At 34.0% G+C, this 24097-nt stretch overlaps 1 protein-coding gene across 3 annotated transcripts in view; it reads right to left on the reverse strand.

The window, feature by feature from the left end:
• Positions 1 to 24097, reverse strand: part of LOC115225708 (glutamate receptor ionotropic, kainate 2-like) — a 1130247-nt gene that overhangs the window by 10633 nt on the left and 1095517 nt on the right. For all 3 annotated transcript variants that reach the window (XM_036499016.1, XM_036499022.1, XM_036499020.1), the window contains one exon: positions 17041 to 17266. In XM_036499016.1, coding sequence (XP_036354909.1) covers positions 17041 to 17266 — 226 coding nt within the window. The remainder of the gene's footprint in view (positions 1 to 17040; positions 17267 to 24097) is intronic.

Below are 24097 nucleotides of genomic sequence, written 5' to 3' on the forward strand. Positions count from 1 at the left end.
TAATTCACCTCTGGAAACATGGGTGGTTATTTCAACATCCTTAAACAACCCTTATTCAGGGACCGTTTGAGCGGGATGGGCTACTCAACCTGAAGAAAATTCTAACTTGGCCCCACCTGCAAGGTCATGTGCTGTTTATCTTGATATGAGATCACCATGTCGCGCACATATGGCTGTGATGCATGTGCCTGGTGTGCCTTTATCAGACGGGTAGTCATGATGGGTATATTGGGCTTCGTATATTTTACCCCAGTGTCACTTTGATGGCATGAACTGCTCTCTCACTCAATAATAATAATCATAATAGAAGCAACATGAATTATAGGATCAAGGGGAAATGAAAAACGTAAAATGAAAGAAATTAGCAAAAAGAAAAAGGGGGAGAATTAAACGTTCTCAAAAGATATATACATTTAAAATTGAACTAAAAATAAAATATCAGTTTGATTTAATCATCTCTATTGATTTTATAATTAAACTTATTTTGGGGTAATAAAGCGAAAATTATAACACCGAAATATTGTCCATACATAAGTGCGGAAATTAAGAATCCAACTGACGACTAGTCGTTCCTTAATGGGTCAAATCCTCATTATGATATATTAGCTAAGAATTGTGTTTAAGGTGTGATTGCAAATGTCTCTTGCAATTATTTATGATTGGTCTGGAAATGTTGTAGTGTTATATTTCGTTCTTTGCTTAATCAACATAAAATTCTTTCTCTTCTTTACAGAGAGAGAGAGAGAGAAAAAAAACATTGAGATTTGGATATATTTTTAAAAAGCTGGTTTAATATTTGAAATGAATATTTAAAATTTTGTTACACTAACATTTCTCAACCTCTAATTTACTGACGTTGTATCATCCGTTTCCTTTGTGCATATTGAAGTATTTAGTTATCATTAGATTCAGTTTTAATTGATTTCTTGATTGCTTCGCTTCCAACTATAAAATTTTTCCTGAAAGATTTCAAGTATTTAGATTTCAAAAGTATTATAATGATCTGAACACTGAAACTTCCAAAGAAATGAGGAAAAGCTGTCACATAGTTCTGTATTTTTATGTGCAGCCAGTCATTATAAAATTGTAACAATTACAAGGTGTACTTATCTGGTGTTGATCTACAATTATATCTTTCAAACTTATTAATATTCGTAAGTCGCAGCTGCTTACAGACATACAGTAACGGACGGCGGGGTCTAGATTTGCAACGGCTGTTAACGTACGAGCAACACAAGAAGCTGTTTGGGAATCTGTAGTCTCTTGCCTGCGAAGCGACGCCAACATTCGATTAAGTAACCCCATCTCATTACTTGATTCTTTATTTTGTCGGCCATTACAGGTGAAGGTATTTTCATTTGTACTGGCTGATAACAACCTCAACCTCACTTGAATGATATCAAGGACGTAGTAAGTGATGATAGTGGTGGTGGTGGGTGTCTGTCATTGGACATTGACCATTCTTTTGTTCGATCAACTGAATCCTCTGTTTCAAAATTAATATGTAAGTAACTAAAAATTCCATCGACACGTGAACCTTTAACGTAATTCTAATGTAAAATCAGCCTGATGAAGTATGTGATAAAACTGCCCCTTTCGAATTGCATATAATCTGGTGGATGAACTTATGTACAGTTTCTGACAACCTAATCTTCGGAAATTATAGATCTATCCTAGATTATGGAGAAAGGGTTTATCACAAGATGAGACAGTGATATCGAATGAGATACGTCATGGTTGCGAAGAATACTTTTTAATCATTCGGCCATACTGCACCTAGACAGTGTTATATATATATATATATATATATATATATATATATATATATATATATATATATATATATATAATATATATATACAAAATGGGACAAGAACGCAAAACATCCAGACAGTTAGGTGATACATAAAAGGGACAACAAAACGTCCAGATAGACGATGCAAAGAAACAAGGACAAGTCATTCGGAGTTTTCTTTCCGCAGTCGTGTTCCAGATTATCGTTGCAATTTTGGCTGATTATCCTCGAGATTGCTCCAATCTGGCCAGCCCCAAGAAAAACTAAGCTAAGAGCATTAGATATTTGGGAAGAAAGAAGCGAATGTATACAAAAAGAAGGTCGGAAAAAAAATGGACAATGTTATACAAATACAATAAAAATGATAATAAAAATTATAACAGGACATAAAAACAGGTGTCATTCGACTAAGGACGAATTGAATTAAGCTGGCGTGTGTGGAAATAAAGCCATACGGCAGAAATACAAGATTTCACAGGCACAGAGAAGAATATCGATGTTGCACGGACGACAGCCGAACCAAGAAAGAAAGATCAGGCTTGGCCGAACACCGGTGATACATATAGGGGAGAGAGCGCTAGCACTCTTCATGTAGTGAGTTTTAATTGAAGCAGAAAGAGATGAAGAAGTGATGAAAGAACAGTTGCATATTTGGCAGGCACTATTTAATACAGTTCATTGTGAATTAATATGATACTAAGTCATACGTAAGTTAAATATGCAGAGGTTTAAGAAATAGCATAACTAATTATGAAATCATTTTGAAATACTATGAATATGCACTCAATAGACAAAATTAATGCTATTGCTGTTGCTTTGCTCAAGAAGATTCTAACCTGCTAGTGGCTGAGCACTCCACAAACACATGTACCCTTACCGTAGTTTACAGGGTGTGACAAGCAGATATTATTCATTCATGTCAGCTGAGTGAACTGGAGCAGCGGAAAATGAAGTGTCTTGCTGAAGAGACACAATACGTCGCCAGAAATTGAACTCTTACGATCGTAAGCCGAATGCATTAACCAGTAAGCCATGCGCCTTTACCATATATGTATATATATGTGTGTGTGTGTGTGTGTTTGTGTTTGTGTGTACGCATCTAGTGGTTATTACTGCATGATTTGCAACAGCTTCTGTTTCATAAATTGTACTAATAATATTATGGTCGACAATAAGCTATGGTAAAAGCCCCTTCTCCAAAGTGAGATCAAAATCGCTACCATTTTAACATAACTACTATATTAAAAATGTATTCTACCCCCTCTCTCTCCTTGTCTTTCTCTCTCTCATTGAATGCGTTACATTCAGCTTAAGTGGATTGATGCTACACTATTTAAAGCTTTTTAACAGAACAAATCTAATGAATAACAATTATCTGTTTTGTGAGGAGAAAAAGTTTGCTTAAGGGTTAATTAAGGTCAAGAAAGATTCGAGATCAACTAAATTTGCATGCATTATATTTAATTATGTATCGAATGGAAACTCAAAATTTTTAGCATGTTGAATGAAAAGTTTAGATATATTTCAGTATTGCTGTAGTTCCTCAATTAGCTGTATAAAAATAATTTAATTCACACTGCTTCATACAGAAAGTTACAGTCAAAAAAGCAGCAGATACATTTCGAAATTGCAAGTCTTTAGAACTCTTCATCTCGCATTGGCATGCAGCTTGGCACTCAGTGAACAATAACATCACTTTCTCAATGTATTAATTCAATGCATTAAAATAAAATGATACACAATATCGAGTGACTGTCGAAAATATAACTGAATAAGCTAAATTAAACCTCGAATAATGGATTCCTCTCATTTGCTGGCATATCGATGTCTGAGAGAATTTTATACTTTTATCTGTCTTAAGTTTGGTTTATTCATTGTGAAACATTTTCTTCTATGCAATACAGGAACCTCAATAAAACACAATTATCAATACATCTATTCACAAATAGAAATATCCAATTTTATTCAAATCTCAAGACCACTTCAAGTTGTTATTTTATCTTCATTTTATATTTTGTATACTTTTCTGTTTTATTTCATATTTATAGACAGTCTACTGACCTGGCTGGCAGGTTAAAGAAACCTGTAGTACTTCATAGATTGCGTGCATAGATATTGATTGTTTAACTAAATCTAACTTAAGTGGTTCATGCAAATAAAAATATTTTGCAAGAAAAATATATTTCTGGCTCAAAAGTAGATTGAGATGGTATTTATCATGTAATATGTACATGACTCTAGATTGAAAATGTCTTCTTTTCGAAATTACGGGTCATATTAATTTACACTCTTTGTGTACCTTCAGTGATTAAAAAACCCTATAGCATTGCAATACAGTTTATCATTTATGTGCGCGCGCCCACACATAATTTGTAGGGTGAATATACAGACTCGGATAGGCTAAGATAAGAACAATGTAAATCAACAGCTAAATGCGTAAAATAAGAAATGCATAAAAAAGCAATATAATAATAACAACAATAACAACAACAACAACAGCAACAACAACAATAATAATAACAACAACAACAACAACAATAATAATAATAATAATAATAATAATAATAATAATAATATAATAATAATAATAATAATAGCTGTCGAAGAGAAAACATGATGTTGGTTGGTATGAATTTTATTGCTAATTTAGGGAGCAATTCCGAACCTCTCTTTAATCGGAATAATTTGTGTTCTGATAGCGTAGGTGTGATATTAAAGAATGTAAATTCAAATTATGTTATTTTGACGTGCCTAGTCCCACTCTTATATTGCAAGTTAGCTTTTGGTTTCTAGTTCACTGCATCTCCACACTCCGGATATTTACAGTATCTGGATGTCTGTCTTCTGCATACTTTTGTGCATTGGAACATTGTCCTGGGTATGTTGGTTTGCAAAAGCATTCTGCTATTCAGGGATGTGGCTACAGATTGGCAAGAGTATTTGAGAACAACAACATAGTTTTCTATTTTCAGTGAATTAGACAAACGCTGACCGTTTTTATTTCTCCGTTATGATTGGCCAGCGGCGAAGCTGCGAAATATATATTGGAAAACAGGCATTGTCTCAGAGTGAAGTCAGCTCTTGTTATTATCACAGGAATTTCAAACATCGTTTTGCACGACCTTAACCAATTCTCCACCTGCTCTTCGTAATTTCATAACCTGATATCAATCCAATTTTGCTGAGTTCATTTTATTTTCGTTTCCATTTATTTATCCTTGATACTATCCATCAGGGTATCAGCAGAAATCAAGGTTTTATTTTAATCCTACCAAACCCTCCTTCTGACGAGCATTTGATTCACAATATATGGCGTGACTGCGACACATCTGGTCTTTCGAGGAGCAAAATAGTTCACAACTATAGAGCAAGTCAGACTATGTAAGTATTCAAAGTTAATGTCGATAAAGATCTTCGACTTCTTAAAGAAATGGAATTGGACCCGCTCTGAAACTGAAACTGGGCAGGTTTAAGGAGCTTTTAGCTGTCGGTTATTCTCTATCCAATTGCTCTTTGTGGAGGATCGTAAAGGTTTCATGTTATGGATCAGTCTCAAAGTTTGGGTCAGTACGCTACGTTGTCCATGTATCACCACAACTGTGCCATGTTGCTATATCTTAAAGAGTATTAGATATTGTTTGCCAAAAAGCCCATCCGTCATAAACATTCTAAAAGGATTTCATCTTGCTTACAGAGAACCTGTTAGTTTTACAAATATCTTCAACTATGTTATGACCCTAATTGGTAACAACTTTGCACACATTTTTAATCAAATCCATTTTACGGTTCAGATCTCCACAAATATCTTAATAATTACGTCCTTATCACATAATCTTAATACTTACTTTTCACTTTACTTTTCGAATTACTTCCTCTTATTAAATTAATTGAACCTTTCTTTACTTTCTCCCTTCAAATAACATATCCTCAGATTTCGTACTAATTAGATATATTAACACCATTTGATTAGTTTTAATTACATATCAATTTCATATCTTAGACGCTGTTGATTTAAATATATAGATAAAGTATTGATTCTATTTTCCGTAGTTCACAAACATATTTCACCGCATTTTCTTCAAAGAAAGAAAGCAAGTTATAATAAAGTTTCTCTTTATGTTTTCTTAATTCGTCACCCTAAAAGATATAAAATGATATGATATACCTTTTCTGATTATCCTTTGAGGTATGTTCTCAAATACACTTCCCTAATTAAAATATTTAGCTTAAATCACCGAAACATTGTGACCGTTTCTCTTTTACATTCAGGTTGTTCTGGCTAAATTTGACAGTTAGCCTAAAAGGATTATAAAACACAATATCCCATCCAAGAATAAAAAGTATTTGTAAAAAATCAAAAAATGTCAACTAGATTATGGGATAAGAGATAATAGTTTATTCGAAATACCCGCCCTCACCTTCTAGCTCAGCTTCAAGACAGGTCCGGGTCCCAGCATATGCGTTTCTCACTGTGTCCTAGGGAAGATATTTTAAAGCCCCCTTGATCTTGGCCACCATCTTGCCCTTTGTGTTGCAGGCAGACCGGTTGGTGTCTTTCACAACCACGCATAGTTATCAAAGGGATTATAATCGGTGGAATTATGAGGCAAGAAATTGGAGCTGGTGAAGTTCTGGAAATGCTCTCACAACCACTTCTGACTCTTTCCAGAGATATGGTAAGGAGCCGAATCCTCCTGCCACATATATGGTAATCTAGCAGCAACCCTCTTCTGTCAGGATTTCACCATAGTCTATAGCAGTTTCATATAGCCGTCTGAAGTGGGTCTAAGGCCCTGTTCATATATGAAGGGAACAGCCCAGCGTGCGAACGAAGTCAGAACGTCTGCCGCGTCCTTTCTTACTGGCTTCATATTCTCCGTTGCAGTTATCCACTTCACGTCTTACAGCCTTTACATTGTTCACAAGCATTGTGAGTAGTCATGATGTCAGCAACTTGATACATTTGGAATCATCATGATACAAGTAACTCTTTTCCAATGTTCAGATAGCTTCTAGTCCTCCACATTAATTAACTGTTTCACTTTAACAATTTTACTCTTTATGCTCACCAACGTCGTTGGCTGTTCACCAATACACCAAACCGTTTCCGAAAAAAAAAAAAACGAAAGGGAGATATGCAAAAATCATTAAATTTTGCTCGACTGCCTTGTATTCTGCGTGACGCACACTCCTAGATTTAAATTAATCAAAGTTGTTTTAATACATGTCATTACAACTCCTTAATATATATGTACTAATCTTCTACTGCCACGTATATGCTTTATGTCCCTTATTTGAGATGTCTTCTTAAAAAATATTCACACAACGTTTTTGATTAAATTCCTTTATTAATATTTTCTTACTCCAATATTCTAACCTCCTTGATTGATAGTTCAATATTGCCATTTTACCTCTTTAATCCAAATTAATTCAGGGAGATGCTTGAAGCAACACTGTCTTCATATTCCAGATTTTATGTATTTCATACATCTATAGATTTGAATTAATCCTTAGTGCTTCAATACATTTTAGCTGTAACTCATTAATCTGCCCTTTCTGTTTAATTAATGAGATGTATTAATTTAATTTAAAAGCAATCTTTTAACAAATCCCTCTTCAGTCATGCTAAACGGCTTTAAATCATTATGCATTGGTTAATGTAGTCGAAGGTAACATAGTTCCTGAAAGCCGTTATGGCTGTGATTAGAATGCGTTTGTTGTTAGGGCAGTCCAGTCGAACATGCCAAAACAACATTAACCATGTCTATCGATCGAGATATCCTTCGAGCTCTGCTTAACTAGCTGATGTGTTGTTGTCTGTAAATTTCTGTATTGAAATGTCTATTTTTTTTGTATTATTTTGAAACAATTCAGCTTAACCATACACCTGTTTAGATGAGACACTTAAATCAATATGTTCATATCTCATTTCCAAACATCCCCTCTCTTCTAGATGTTAATTACACAAAACAAAACATTTTCTCTGTAGCTTAATCTATTTTATCATATTTATAAATTTAAATTTATTAATGCCTCCTTATAATATTATGCTTTTATTATTGAATATGGTAAGAATTTATTTCGCGCCACGTAAATTATGTCCCTCGGGCTAAACTCTATAATGGTATACAGCTTCACAAATGCCATTTCTGACTTTTAAGCCACCTTTAAATATCTATCATGAATATCTGTATATTCTTAATTCCAAGAAAAAAACAGAACAATATAAGTAGAAATAGACTGACTGAAGAATGACGTACAGTTTCTTGATAAGTAGAGAAACTAGTGGGAAAGTAACAATCTGTCCTTCTTCAGTCCATTATATCCAGCTATATTTTGCTTGTATTCCTTACAGAATCTTTATTCCGATTTTTTTTACACGCAGGTTTTATTACCAAATATATATTCTAAAACTACCATAACGTAATACATTTTTTGAAAATGATCTTGAATGATAAAGTCAGCTATAGTTACCTACCGTCCCTAAGAATCAGCAATGCCTAGCTACCTTCCTTAAGAACATCAATGATGTGGAACGAAGGAATCTTCGTCAACATAGCTCGTCCTTGTAAAATTTTAGTGAACACTCTCTCAAGTAGCACCAAACGTCTTTAAAAGTATACACCTTTTTTCTTTTACTGAAGTCCAAGGTATATGACTTCTGAAGAACGTGATAACTATGCTTCGAAAGTCTTTGTTGAGAAGTCTACCCTTTTGAGTATGTGATGGAGTCGAACAAAATCAATAAAAATACCAATTTTTCCTGTCTGAGTGAACGTGCTGCTTAACTGGTAGATGTATATCTATATATATAAAACTCTAGTTGTGTGAGTGTCTGACCCCTTCGATTTAGATTCCTAACTCCTCCCACATTTTGCGGTGCAGTTTAACCAAATTCGGGTATCTTATAGTCGTGATTCATATCGAGCCCGTCTGGCTATTAGCGCGCGTCAATGATGAGTCTACGATTTTAAAAATAATTTAACATCATTTTTTATTCCATTTTAATGCATAAAATGCATCGTATGTCGATGGCGGCGGAGTTGGCGTCCACGCTCACAGCTGCACCTGTTTGCTTCCCCCCCTTTCCTCCCTCGTGAAGCTGTGGGGAAGGGAGTGTAAAGAAATCAACGTCGTAATGCGTTGTGAAGGAAACCAGCGTTCTTTTAGAACAACGACTTCATGGCTTGAAGACACTAAAACAAAAATGGCTAAGAAAGCCCGAATTTATAAGGGAAGTAACTCTCTAAAAATGCTTATATAGTTATTTCCCTTACAAACCCGAGCAACGCCGGGCGATACTGCTAGTATATATATATATATATATATATATAATATATATATATATATACCTGTAAAATTCTACATTGAAATTTAATAATTAAATTCTCCACGCCCATCGTCAAAATATAGTTACAAAGCCAAATACAGTCTCCATATTTTTTTTATTCATTTCTCATACAAGCTAGGATGATAAACATTACTTTTTGAAGCATCATACTGCCATACTGTTATGTGCAATTCTTAACATGCTGTATGTGTTTCCTTTGTAGTTTGTGTTTAAATTTCAAAAAATGTTATAAATTTACTCATGATTGATTTCTTCAATCTCTCTCTCTCTCTCTCTCTCTCTCTCTCTCTCTCTTCAAGAACATACTTACTGTCAGATCTAACAGATCAGAACGGAGAGGTGTTACATGTGAGTTTTGTTTCGTTAATATTGATTTCTTATAATTGCACAATATATAGAGGAGAAGGAGGAGGACGACAGTCGATCGAATACATTCTTTTACAAAGTTTGTGCTCATTGAATCGGACATAGGATGGATGCAAAAAATTCGATATCGATGATATTTGAAATTAGGACAAGAAACTTAGAAACAAAATATTATTAGGCAGTTTAGTCGACACTCTACTTTTTCTGTTAAACTACTGCTTCCGTTGTTTCTTGAAAAATGACGTAATTCCTAAAATGGTAAAATAGGTTGAGGTGATGTATTTCTAACATTCACGTTTTATCGAATTTTTTATCATTCTCTCATTCCTTATCTCCTCTTTGTCACTCTAGTAACATTTGAGCTGAAGAATTTACTGGATTATTAGAGAAAAAATAAACTGGAACGTGTCTTATATGTACTCCCATAGTTCGTATGAGAAACCTGATTAGGGTGCCGAGCTGGCAAGATCGTTAACACGCCCGGCAAAATGCTCAGCGATATTTTGTTCATCATTACGTTCAAGTTCAAATTCCGCTGAGGTCGACTTTGTCTTTCATCCTTTCGAGGTAGATAAAATAAGTACCAGTAAAGCTCTGGCATCGATGTAATCGACTATCACCTTCTCTACTTTCTATAGTAGAAAGGAATATGAGAAATATGATGTATTTCTTTTTTCACAACATGAGACAAAAGACTAATACAATTCATATTCATTCATAATGTGCTAAATTCCGACATTCATAGCTATCTTTAGGGGGTACTGGAAAATGTTCTTGATCAAGTGCTTTGGGCGACAACATTGATTGCATTTCACAATACATTTTGCACAATATCAGCCATAAGAATGCTCTTCGAAGTTGAAACATTGATCATTCGGCGAAGACACATTAACGACTTGTCAGCTGTGACGATTATACACAGAGTACTAGAAGGTTTTGCTCAACATATCTTATTTTATGAAACCGAACAAATGTTTAAATTATGTTAGGCAACATTTTTCTTGTATTAGACATAATCTGGAAATATTCACCCGTAAATAGACAAAAGATGACATGAATGCTAGAACAGAAAATTGCAGTTTGAAAGTGTGGAAAATTATATCTTTTGTTTACCCCGAAGGAAAATATAGTGCTTCGTAAAGCAGGAAAACCATTTCCTGATAAACATTAAAAGAAGAAAAACAGAATCAGCTGAATCGTAATACAATGGTAAAATACTAATTAAATTATGAGAAGCAACAGCTCTGCTTGATTTTCGAAAATATATTAATATTTTTATAAGTATTCGCATAGACGTTCCTTCAGATATGTTGAATGTTTCCATTTAGATTCTATAAATTAAATTTCAACTTTAGAATACACAAACGTCATGAAATATTGTCAACTCATCTGGGATTTAGCTAAGGAGTATTTAGTCATCATAGCATTGACCGTTTTATAGGGAAATTTATAATTTAGTGAAAAATAATTGAATGCAGCAATTGTGAGATTTACTCTTTATTTTAAGGATTGCCTGTCCCAGACAGGAAAACAATATGCCTCTCGGTAACCTCTTGCACTACTTTTTGTTTTAAATTCGAATGAGAACGAGGTGGAGGCTACCCTTCATTCTTCGTAGGACGATAAAATGAGTTGCACCCAGAAAGATAAATTCAAGAGTTTCGTCCGGACGTTTGAAAAAGATACGCGTAAATTAGAAACTATGACTTTTAATATATTCTGTACGTTGTTTGAATGAATTTCGCATAGAAGTCACAAATATGATGCCACACTGTTCTTATGCTAGTTACTTCCTAACAACGATCATGCCTAACAAACACGGATAGTTGATATATCTGCGTGTATATACTAGTTTTGCTGGCTCGTATTTATCATTCAATTACGGTAGTAGTTGAATAATATTCTTAAGGTCGCAATTTACTCAAAAGTAGCATTTTCAGAGTTTGTCGCTAATTCAGTTCATAACCACATTGAAAACCGTTAATACTTTTGAAAAGAACTGGTATATAGCTATATTTTGGCATAAAACGATTGAGATTTGGTCAGTAGAAAAAAGTTTACATCAAAATTTGTAGCAACGTTATAGGAGAGTAAGTAACGCCACTAATCAAGTTTAGATCTAAATAACTTTTTATTTCAAAAGCAAAATGTGTTTATCATGGCTTCAATGATAGAAGAAAACATGGATATTGTCATAGATTTAGCTCCAAGCAACAAAAAATTGTATAAAAGTTGGTGATGTAAAATATGAAAAAAAGCAAAAAAATTGGATGTAAGTATAATTTATTTTAAGAACAAACTATATTTTAACGAAGCTTAAATGATAGAGCTCAATTCAAAGAATGTCATGGTATCAATCTCATGCAATGAAGTTTTAAAAGAAAAAAAATTATGAGTATTTGTCTCTCGAATTTGACGGTATAGTTCTGTACTTTTTTATGAGCATAGTTCTATAAGGGACTTTTAAAATATGTCACCGGTATCATTGGGGTAAGGAAAAAATTATCAACGACACCGCTAATGGACACATTAACACATTATTACTTACAATAATAGCAGAGCGTGTAAAAAAACATGGATTAGATGGGAAACTGCGAGCAAGGGAGATAATATTCTTAAGATTTTAAATCTGAAAAAGTACAGGACAAGTTATTAGACTTGTAAAAGTTCAGGACAAGATTTAGAATTATATATTTCTCATTCTGCAAAGACCTTCACAATTCAAACATTGAAAGGATGCCGACAAAACAGTACTGTGGCCGTTTTAGGTGGTTTTGAATAGACCAAAGTGAAATTTTGGCAGGTCGATGCGTTACTTTAGTTGTCATTTGCAATATAAAGTGGAGAATGATAAACGACTACTAAGTGAATACCTTTGATATTCAAAATTTCATTTATCGTACAGAAAAATATGCAATCAACAGATGTGATGTACTGTATAAGAGATACTAAAAGTATGCTAAGACGTGCATGCACTTCACTAAGTCCTAAATACCATATACGAATAAACTAAATGCAGCAGTTATGTTACTGTCCCCACCCCACAAAAAATATATATACCACACTGTTCCAGAGAAAAATTCCCGACTTAAATGTTTTGTTATTACGCAAACAGGAAACCATTCAAAACGCTGAAATCATTTTTCACTAAAGCGTTGCTCTGCATCGCCTACGAAGCAAATCCACGGAAGGTTAATTACTTGCTGAGGGTTCAGTAGCTGGGCATTAAGATATATGACACTTGACAGTGAATTTAATAACTTGACAATCCGTTATTCTGAAATTAGCATCCTAGTTGCGCAAAGCTTATTGAACATTTGGAATAATTGCAAAAGTATTTACTTGGAACTTGTCCAAATATTGCATCTCTAATCTCTAGGTAACAGCGTTAAAATAACTATGTAGATTATCTCCAAAGTGCTGCATATTACACTGGCATACGAAATTAAACGAATAGGAGAGATAGGCTCGTTCATAGTTCTTTTGGAAGTATCTTTACAGTATCTTTACAGAACAGTTTGGTATTTACGAACAATTGATGCTGTCAAGAGGTAGGCTCCGAAACCGCGCGCATTCTCTCCTGATGACCCCATATACTTGCTGGCTTCCAGTATGCGGAGTTCTCGACTGGTAGCACTTGCATATGCAAGTTGTTTGCAAGACATCTAAGACCTTGAGGAAGGTAGCCATTGACAGACCAGAAAGGCGGTTAGGCATCTTGGGAAGACAAGAGGACGGCTCGGAAGGACGAGTGGACAATAGGAAAGACTATCGACACCAGGAAAGACTGGCGGACTTGCATTTCTCGCCTTTGTAATATGTTGTAACAAATACGAATGAGAATGACAGCCCCACGATTGACCGAGAGGCAGGGGTCGAGAATCAATCAAATACAGTTAACACGGAAATGACCTTCGATATGAGTACGGCTATTCATTCGAACAGCGAACGAAGGGCGAATAACTTTGGATGCAAGCTGTGCTGTAGCACCTTTGCAACTGTGTATGGCTTGAAGATGCATCAGGAAAATACTTATGAGAAGATGACAGAGCAGTGTGGATCATCTGATCGGATCGTAAAACAGGTAGCAAATCATCTCCGGACTCAAATTACAGCAGATCGATAAATGTTACAGCAAAGACCTCTTCCCGTCAGGAAACTGCAAATTATGAAACTGGTGCATCAGATAGTACTCGGAGGAAACCGACCGATATTTTATCAAAATGACAGATTAAAATGACTGATAATGGGAAAGGGAAATATAGAGAGTTTGGAAACAAGGTATGTCGAGCTCTTTACAAAATGACAGGCTCTGCAGGAGAGAAACTGGGAAAATTAACAAACTCAATTTACGATACAGGAAAGGAATTATTTGGAGTGAAAGAGAGTATCTGATTAGCGAAAGGAAAGTGTGGACCAAACAGGAGGATCAGGAAAATGAAACAGTTGAGGAAGGAAAAGGCCAGCATAAAAAAGCGATAGAAATGTGCTACATATGATGAAAAACCTAGCCTCGCACTGCTGTATGATGATTTGAAAAGGAAATATCGTTATGTGCAACAACATATCCGCCGCAATCATTACATCAATTTAAATGCAGAGCAATTCTCTGCATTTAAATATCATGTACTGATGTCCAAGGTCATTTCCGTGTTAAGTGGGTTTGATTGATTCTCGACTCCCGACTCTTGGTCAATCGTGGGGCTGTCATTCTCATTTGTATCTGTTACAACATGATATCTAAATATCATGTGTTGATATGTCACAAACTATGGAGACTCGGCATAACTAGGAAATTGGAGAGTGGTTGCATGACTTCTTAAATGACAGGAGTCAGTGCATAGATGTGTGTTTGTATATGTTTGTGTTTCTGTGTTTGTCCCTCCATCATCGCTTGACAACCGATGGTGGTGCCTTTACGTCCCCGTAACTTAACGCTTCAACAAAAGAGAACAAAAGGATAAATCCTGGGGTCTATTTCCTCGACTAAAGGCGGTGCTCAAGCATGGCCGCAGACAAATGACTGAGTGAAGTAAAAGAATAAAAGAACAATCTATATGTACATAATATATATATCAATATATATATCCATATCTATCTGTCTGTCTGTCTGTCTGTCTGTCTCTCTCTATATATATATAATATATATATATATATTCACGCAATATTACATAAATTCCCAAATATATTTACTTGTAAAACGATAAATTCGATTAAACTGAAGTTACTTTTTCATTTTACTTGTGTTGTAAGACTTGCTAATAAAAATATAGAAATAGAAATAAACTTTCTCTCGAACTTCAAACAGCTATAAGTTTTGTGAGATCATATATTGTTCTTGATACACGACAAAATAATAAAATTCTTTTATAATGTTTTTGAATTGCTTATTTATTGATTTCGCCGAAGTTCTGGAAATGCAATAAGTATTGGATATTAGCTCAGAAACACAAACTCCTAGATTTACTGACCAATCAACAACTAACACTAAGTTTCTTGTAGCAAAAAAACGAAAGCTATTATATTTGAAACATACATAATGATAGAGGTCGACTGATTGATTGACTTGTCTTCAGTTTGATTTTGTGTGATCAATGTCTTTCATAAAATTTGATTTTGTGTTGCAACTCTCAGTTCTTTGAATTTTGTGCGTCATTCATTGCATACTCACACTCCGAGTTTCCTGATTATCAGTGTACGCGAAAACCAGTAAAAGCAATAAATATTTACACTATATTGTTATTACTTCGGATACGCTCAACAGATTAAATTGTTGGAAAAAATATTCCTTACGGCGGGCTACAATAAGTAACCTTAGATACCGACAAGCCTCCTGTCGGTCTCTAATAACATTGTTATCTAAAGTAGTACTATGCTAGGTTTTATGCCTATTTCCTCTATCAATTTGTTCAAATCTTTAGGGATAGCTCTTAAAACACCTATAACTATAGGGTTACATTTTACTCGCATTTTCTGTTGTCTTTGTAACTCAATAGCTATTTTACCGTTTTCTCTATAGCTCTCATATTGACTTTTTCATCATTTGGTTTTGTAAAGTCAATTATCTCTTCTTCCAACTGTTAAAAACGGAGGAAGATCCGTGATGATCTACGGGGCTATATCTTCGAAATCCGCCGGCCCAATTGTTTTCATTCATGGCAGAATTAATATTGAAGACTATTGAAGCATTATATCTGATCAAATTTCTTCCGATGTTTGTGGACCTGTTTCCGGAGGGAAATGCAAACTTTCAGGATGATAATGCACCAATTCACACAGCTAAAGTTGTTACTGAATGGCACGAGGAACATTTTAGTGCAGTTGAACATCATATCTGGCCACCACAGTCCCCAGATCTCAATATTATTGAATATTTATGGTGAATTTTAGAAAAGCAAGTAAGGAGTCATCATCATTACAAGAACTGGCGACTGTTTTAGCAGAAGAATGGACAAAAATTCCTTTAGAAACAATTAAAACTTTGTACGAGTTCATACCTCGTAGAATTCAATCTGTAATTACTGCCAAAGGGTGTCCTAAATTTGTTTGAAATTTTACGGTGTTTCCATTATTTTTTCCAACCCCTGTATATTTAAATGATAAACTTGTGGAAACGTTTACAGATGTTTACAGTTCCAATGATGGATTGAGTCTGTAGACTTCGAATTAGCATTCTCCTTTCTGGGTTTGAGAAGCCTAATTACTTAACACTGGCATTTAAGCAGTGTGTTACATATCCCTGGACCCTAATTATGTATGCTTGTATCTTCTATGTTTTTATTATTATATATCTTCCACTGAAGAGGGAACCGGTTTTCAACAAAGATACAAGCCTTCATCTTTGGGATGTACTTAACACAGACAAATTCACATTTGAAACTTCAGAAAGGTCATGCATATTTTTACTGTTCAACTCAGAGAGTGGACTTAATGTACGAATCAGCCGGTTAACTTCTCTTTCTAGAAATCCCAGTTTATCCAGATTCTCCCTTAAGCATTTACTAACAAAACCTTGTGCTCCAAATATTATTGGTATGTATATGAATTCATGGTCTGGATATGTATGTATGTATGTATGTATGTAAACAGAAAAAACAGCCAGCTAGCAAGATAGATGACAATAGAGATATAAATATATTGATATGCACGAACTTATATTATCAAAATGTTAACTGGATAACAAGACAGAGATACATGTCTTTGATTAGGTAATCAATGCAGTTCCAACGGAAAGTTGTGTAGCGTCGAACCTTCAATGAATAAACCAATATTGAATCGTCTCAATGACCCTCTCTTATAATAACCTCTTCACTGAAGGACTGTTGAGAGGGCCAGAGAGAGGGAGAGAGAGGGAGAGAGAGATAAAGATATATATAGAGAGTGATGTTTATAAGTTTGTCCTGATTGATAATTAGGACGATAAATGTGGACGTTCGTAAAATAGATACGATTATTTTTTTTTTGATTGTGAAATATGATATAAATGAACGTATACAATAAAATTATAAAATTGTAAAGAAAAACATACCTCTAGGGGTTGCGATCCCGTATCCCTTAGAGTCTAGACGCCCACCCACCTGCATAAGTTCACAGTTTCTTTGCACGTTGTAGTCGATAATTGCCGACTCACCCAGGTAGGCGTAGTTACCCTTTAGAACACGGTCAATACCCTCTTGAGAGGAATTAACAAACACGCTTGGATCTGTAGAATCCATTACGTGCCACATTCTTTGAAATATTGGAATTTTAGAGGTCTGCAAAGAAAAATACATGAATATAAACGACAGAAATGAGAAGCATACATATAACATGGTAACAAACAGCTCAATTACATAGCAATTTTCAGTAAATCTAATGTGTCACATTCAGGTGTTGTAATATAATTATGAAATATGCAATATCCAGTTGGTTATATTATTCCCTGTAATAAAGAAGTTTGAAAAGATATTGCAGAAAAATATGATTGTTTTGACGGCTTATTTTACTCAACTGTATGTTGTCAAACACACGCACTCGAACACACACACACACGCACACACAAAGAGACAGACAAGTACACACTCACATATAAATATCTAGCAGCAGAAACGGAGTAACTCAAGGCCTTCGTGTTGCGTGCGTTAGCACTTATCAAGCATGTATATATATATATATATATATATATATATATATATCACTGCGATGGTTTCGTTAAGCAGTGTCGATTTTTACATTACTGTAAATAATAAGCTTTATAAGCTTAAAGATTATAGCGATCACCGCGCAATGACTCTAATAATGGGGCATATAAGCCCTCGACAGAAAAAAAAATGGTTTTCACGTACGCGTGGGACTCTTTGTTCACGCATCCAAGGTGTGCTACCGATTTCACCAACACATCAACCTGCTTTTTTTTTCACTGAGATTTAAAAACTATAATTAGTTCATAGTTGTTTTTGTAAACAAACTTTCATGTGCTTGCACTGCGATTGTTTTGTTAAGCAGTGTCGATTTTTACAATTAAAGTTGGAGTGGTTGTGTGGCAAGAAGCTTGTTTCATTATCACATGGTTTCCGTGACTTCTTGGTCAAGTGCCTTCTACTACAGCCTCAGGCCGAGCAAAGCCTTTTGAGTGGATTTGGTAGACGGAAACTGAAAGAAGCCCGTTGTATATATATATGTATTTATACGTATGTATGTGTGTGTGTCTGTATTTGTTCCCCCACTATCGCTTGAAAACTGATGCTGGTGTGTTAACGTCCCCGTAACTTAGCGGTTCGGCAAAAGTGTCCAATAGAATAAGTAATAAGCTTACAAAGATTAAGTCTGGGGGTAGTTTTCTTCGACTAAAGGCGGTGATCCAGCATAACCGCAGTCAAATGTGTGAATGAGTAAACGAGTAAAAGAGTATATATATATATATATATATATATATATATATATATATATATATATATATATATATATATATATATATATATATACATACATACATACATTCATACACAGATATATATATATATAAAATAGAAATATTTCTATTTCTAAGTCTCTCTAAAGGAGAAGACTACGGCATCGGTACTGGATATTAATAGTTATCGCCTCTAGCTAACTATGTGACACACGTGTCCAGTATAATCTTCGAACACGGGAGGTCAGCCACTTCCCCTTGCTAGTACCGAAATCGATATATATATAAATATGTGTGTATATATATATATATATATATATATATAAGAAGTATGAGACATCTGTAAAAAATATACTTGGGTTAAAGTGTTTGACTCAACCCTTGAAGATAGTGCCCCAGCCTCCCCTCAGTCGAATGGCAGTTATTTTACATTGTATATAAGAAATCCATGTTAAATCACAATTTGAAGACAAAACTATCGGTATTGTCTATCATGATTAAGTCATTACAACAATTAAATCGCAGTTACAGAGTGTCCCAGAATTAAGTGTCTATTTCAGTGGAATCAGGTAAATTTAAAAAACAAACAACTAGCCGAATTTTATGTAAAACAAATAGATTTATGAACATTACATCAAGACTTTATTGATAATTTTCGACATGTGCCCTTAAAAATTTAAAATCTATACTCAGCGCTGCGAAACACTTTTTGAAGCATTCCAGGAGTTATCTCCAGCAACTGCTAACTGAAAGCCTTCTTCAAGTTCAATTCCATCCGGGAGATGGAGTAGAGAAAATGTTTTCAGCCAATGAAAGCAAAACAACACAAAACAAACACCCACCAAAAGACCCCCAAAAAACACACATCTCTCGTGGACAGATTAGCGGAATCCAACAGCAATAAAACTAAACTTACAAATTCTCCAATTTTACTGTATTTTGAGATGTATAAAATAAGGTGGAAATTTGTTGACCGACCTTCAAAATTATCATCAGTTGTAGAAAAGCTACATTGTTAGAGAGGATGTTTATATTTAACCTATTTTGTTGTGAAATAATGTTAGTCTTTTGTATTGTACATATACACTATGAGGCTGTAAAAAAAAAAAACAACGTCTGATATAATAATTGAGAAACCCTACCCGAAGAGATACATAACTGATTAAATTTCTTTAAGTCTGTGTTTACAATTTTATATGATCGTTTGAAAGTTCTTTTATGATTATTATTTGGGAAAAGAGTGTTTACGGAAAACAAAAATCATTGAACATTATAATTCTTTACACTTGAGTTAACAGGAAATAATCCCATTTGAAAATACTGTAAAGAAACCGGATTGTTGACTTGTTCAAAAGAGTTAGTATGATATAAAAGATAAAAATATAAAATGTATAATTTATTTGTTGCAGTCATTGGGTTGTGGCCATGCTGGGGCACCGCCTTTAAGGGTTTTAACCAAAAATATCGACCTCTGTAATTACTTTTTAAGCCTGATATTTATTGTATCGGTCTCTTATGGCGAAATGCAAACTTACGAGAACGTAAATAAACCAACACTGATTGTTAAGCAGTGGTGGGGGACAATCAGATTGACAGACATATACATATATATATGGCGGGCTTCTTTCAATTTCTGTCTACCAAATCCACTCATAAATTTTTGGAGAGCTCAGAGCTGGAGTAGGAGAGAACTGAGCCAAGGAACTTGAATGCAAATTTTTATAGGCGTAGTTTTAACTACGCCTATAAAAATATTAAATTGTAATGATATTAAACAAAACAATATCTTACTTACATCTTATTACTATTTCAACGGTACTATCACGAGCGGTACAAGTCACCCTGTGTCGCACTGTATCTCAAGAATGATTCAGATATCTGAATGCATCTTATATTTTGTAAATTGCAAGTGAAGAGTAGCTCAGGATGCTTGTGGTATTACGTGGAATACACATGCAACTACATGTGTTCTACCCATTCATTGGGCTTAAAATATTTAAACTGACAAACCATTTACATATTTATTATTTTACAATTGAATGTTGTAAGCCCTTCACATGTCGCTCATTTGATTATCTCACTCTCTTTCATATATAATGTCACACACCCGAATTTCTTTCTACAATGTCTTCTGCAGACTTTTACTTCTCTTCAAGCTAGCACGGCTTTCAATTTATTACATTCTTACAAACCCACTAAAACTTTAACTTATTATTTTTTATAGAATACAGTATTTCATAACTTATTTCATATCTATTTCTGACGATTGAAAAAAAGAAAGAAGAAACTGAAATCAATATTTCTGAATTGGCTGATACACACCCACCCACACACACACACACACACACACACGCACACACACATGAAATGTTGTGGAGTATTATTTTTTCCAAGCGGTTTCGTGTACGATTGTGAGTGATTCGGACAGAATTGATTTTATCATTGTAGAAATTAAAATACACATACTTTGCTATATATAAATAGAATAGCTTTCATTTTATTTGTGTATTAATAAAATAAGTTATTTGATATCAAAGATTTTAATCCTAAGACTATTATCCACTTACTGACAATTTACGTCATTGGATCGCAATGATATGCATACATAGATACATACACGTACATTTATTTTTGTATATATATATATATATATATATATATATATATATACATATACACACACATATATTCATATGTATATATATATATATACGTATACATATATGCATATACATATGTATATATACACATATATACACACACACACATATATATATATATATACACAGACAGATATATACATATATATATACATACACATATATATATGTATATATATAATATATATATATAATATATACATTCATATATATATATATATATATATATATATATATATATATACATATATATATACATATACACCACACACATAGATATAGATTTATAAATTATACAATTTTATATGGAGATTGTTAACTTATATATATATATATATATATATATATATATCACATAAGTTAACAATCTCCATATAAAATTGTATAATTTATATATCTATATCTATCTATCTATCTATCTATCTATCTATCTATCTATCTATCTATCTATCTATCTATCTATCTATCTATCTATCTATCTATTTATCTATCTATCTATCTATCTATCTATCTATATATATATATATATATATATTCATATATTTTTTCTTTTATGTGTTTTAGTCATTTGACTGCATTCATGCTGGACCACCGTTTTCAATCGAACAAATCAACTCCCCAGGACTTATTCTTTGTATGCCTGGTAATTATTCTATCGTTGTCTCTTGTCGAACCGTTAAGTTACGGGAACGTAAACCCTCCAGCATCGGTTGTCAAGCGATGGTGGAGGACATACACAGACACACAAATATACACCCCCATATATATACCTATATATATATATATATGTATATATATATATACATATATATATATACATATATATATATATATACATATATATATACATATATATATACACCCATCTATGTGTACATATATATATATATATATATATATTTATATATATATATATATATACATACACACACACGTATGCACGCTAATATGAGAATGTGGGAATGTGTGCTCAACACCGCTTTATTGAATAAATATTCTTTATTTTAAAATTAACAAGGCTAGTATTAGTTTCATGTCGAGCAATATCAGCAATTATCCAGCCTCCGACGAGGCTTGGAGAAGTTTGGATAAAATAACTGATTATACAGATCAAGGGAAACAACTCCTAATTGTTTTCTCTGCATCATTTCTGATCACGTTCAAATTTATAATCATAAATATGAATACCTATGTATAAGCTCATGTACATCCATGCAGAATATCCATGTAGAATGTGTACACACTGCCCCCCACACTCTGGCACACACACACACACACACACACACACACACACACACACACACACACATACCTGCGTCATGCATTTTGCTTGCGTTTGAGGGTGCGCATAACTTTTCCCATTTGCACCTATGTGCACATAATTACTGTGCGTCACATACATTTCACATATTTTGACCTAAAACGTCTTCGATAGAGTTGTTAATTAATGGAATTGTTAATGTCATTAACGAATTGTTTTCCGATTGGTGGTTAGGTTCTTTGGCAATATATGAGTTCTCTTTATTTGTTTTGTTGCACGGTAAAAATTTTCCTGTATTGAGGCTCATGTTCATGTCTAGAAAATTATCTTCTTTAAAGTTAGTATTAATTTTAGTTCTTAGGTTTAGTTGGATAAATATTTTGCACAATTTTCTTCTTATCTTATCGATATCGTGTCCATTTTTGTTATAAAGCACTCAAAAGTCTCGCCGCTGTATATAGCAGGCGCGTTTCCATTATGTGTGCTGATAAATCTACCCTCAAAAAGGCTGCATAAACTACAATGCTGCATTAGAAAGATTTGACTATAAGAGTAGTATAAATTATACTGAATCAAACGTAGATGGACTAAGAAGACGCACAGGCAGAGGAAACTCTTATAGTAGAATCCCTCGTATAGTATGAACACAGTCACTAGAATGGCCTAAAACTCAAAGATAACCTCTTTCCTCCCCCGCATAAATACCACAATTTCTTCGGCAGACATATGGTTAAAGTTATTTACAATTTTATCCCCATATAGTGTCAATTATATTCAGTCACGTTAAAAATAATATCCCGTAAAAGACCTGTAATTTTAGGTCCCCGGATAGCTGTTCCTTGAAGAAACAACTCACGTGTAAGGCCAACATTATGCATTTGAAGAGAATAACAAAACCCGATATAGAAATGGCGGGAAGCATCTTCAAAGATGGATATTAGCAGTATTCGGCTTCTTTCATTGAAAACAATAAAATACACACACTATGTTATCTAGCATGATATGGGCATTTAAAAGAGATGGTCATGAATAACTTCAAGATATACTGGCGTATTATAGCTACGGCCGGCAAATATAAAGTGCAGCAAAATGCGGGATTTGCATCAGCGAAAACTTAAACATCATAACATGAACAGTGAACGATTTAAATATTATGGGTGAAACTTTCTTCCACTGCATGCATAAGGAAGAAGTCACACATCGAAAGTTCAAGGATGACCCTTCACCAAATTTTCCAGCATACCCAACCTGGATAAGTTTCTCTCTGAACATCAAGTTTATGCATCATATAAATATTACGCATAAAAGACACATATCCCCGTAACTTTAAGATGAAATCCATTATTATACACCTATGTGTGAATTAAACACATTCATCACATCACAAGATATGCATAAACCCATCAAGACACAAACGAATGAATATACAAATCCATGGACCAAATTTGGCGTTAAAAATCATGCGAATCTCCACAATAATGTGGGGACAAACTGACACGAACTAAATGCATATATATATATGTGTGTGTGTGTGTGTGTGTGCTTGCGTGTATGTGTGTGTGTGTGTGTGCTTGTATGTGTGTGTAAGTGTGTGCGTACATATTCTGCATGGATATTCTGCACGAATGTACATTTGCATATGAATGTGTATTCATATCTATATTATAAATATGAATGCGACCAGAACTAATGGAAGAGAGATATCGGGTGTTGTTTCCCGTAATGTGTACATTTACTTGTTTATTCCTCAATCCCATACAGCCTCGTGTAGCTT

The sequence above is a fragment of the Octopus sinensis genome, linkage group LG2 (genome assembly GCF_006345805.1).
Source record: "Octopus sinensis linkage group LG2, ASM634580v1, whole genome shotgun sequence".
Lineage (NCBI taxonomy): Eukaryota > Metazoa > Mollusca > Cephalopoda > Octopoda > Octopodidae > Octopus > Octopus sinensis.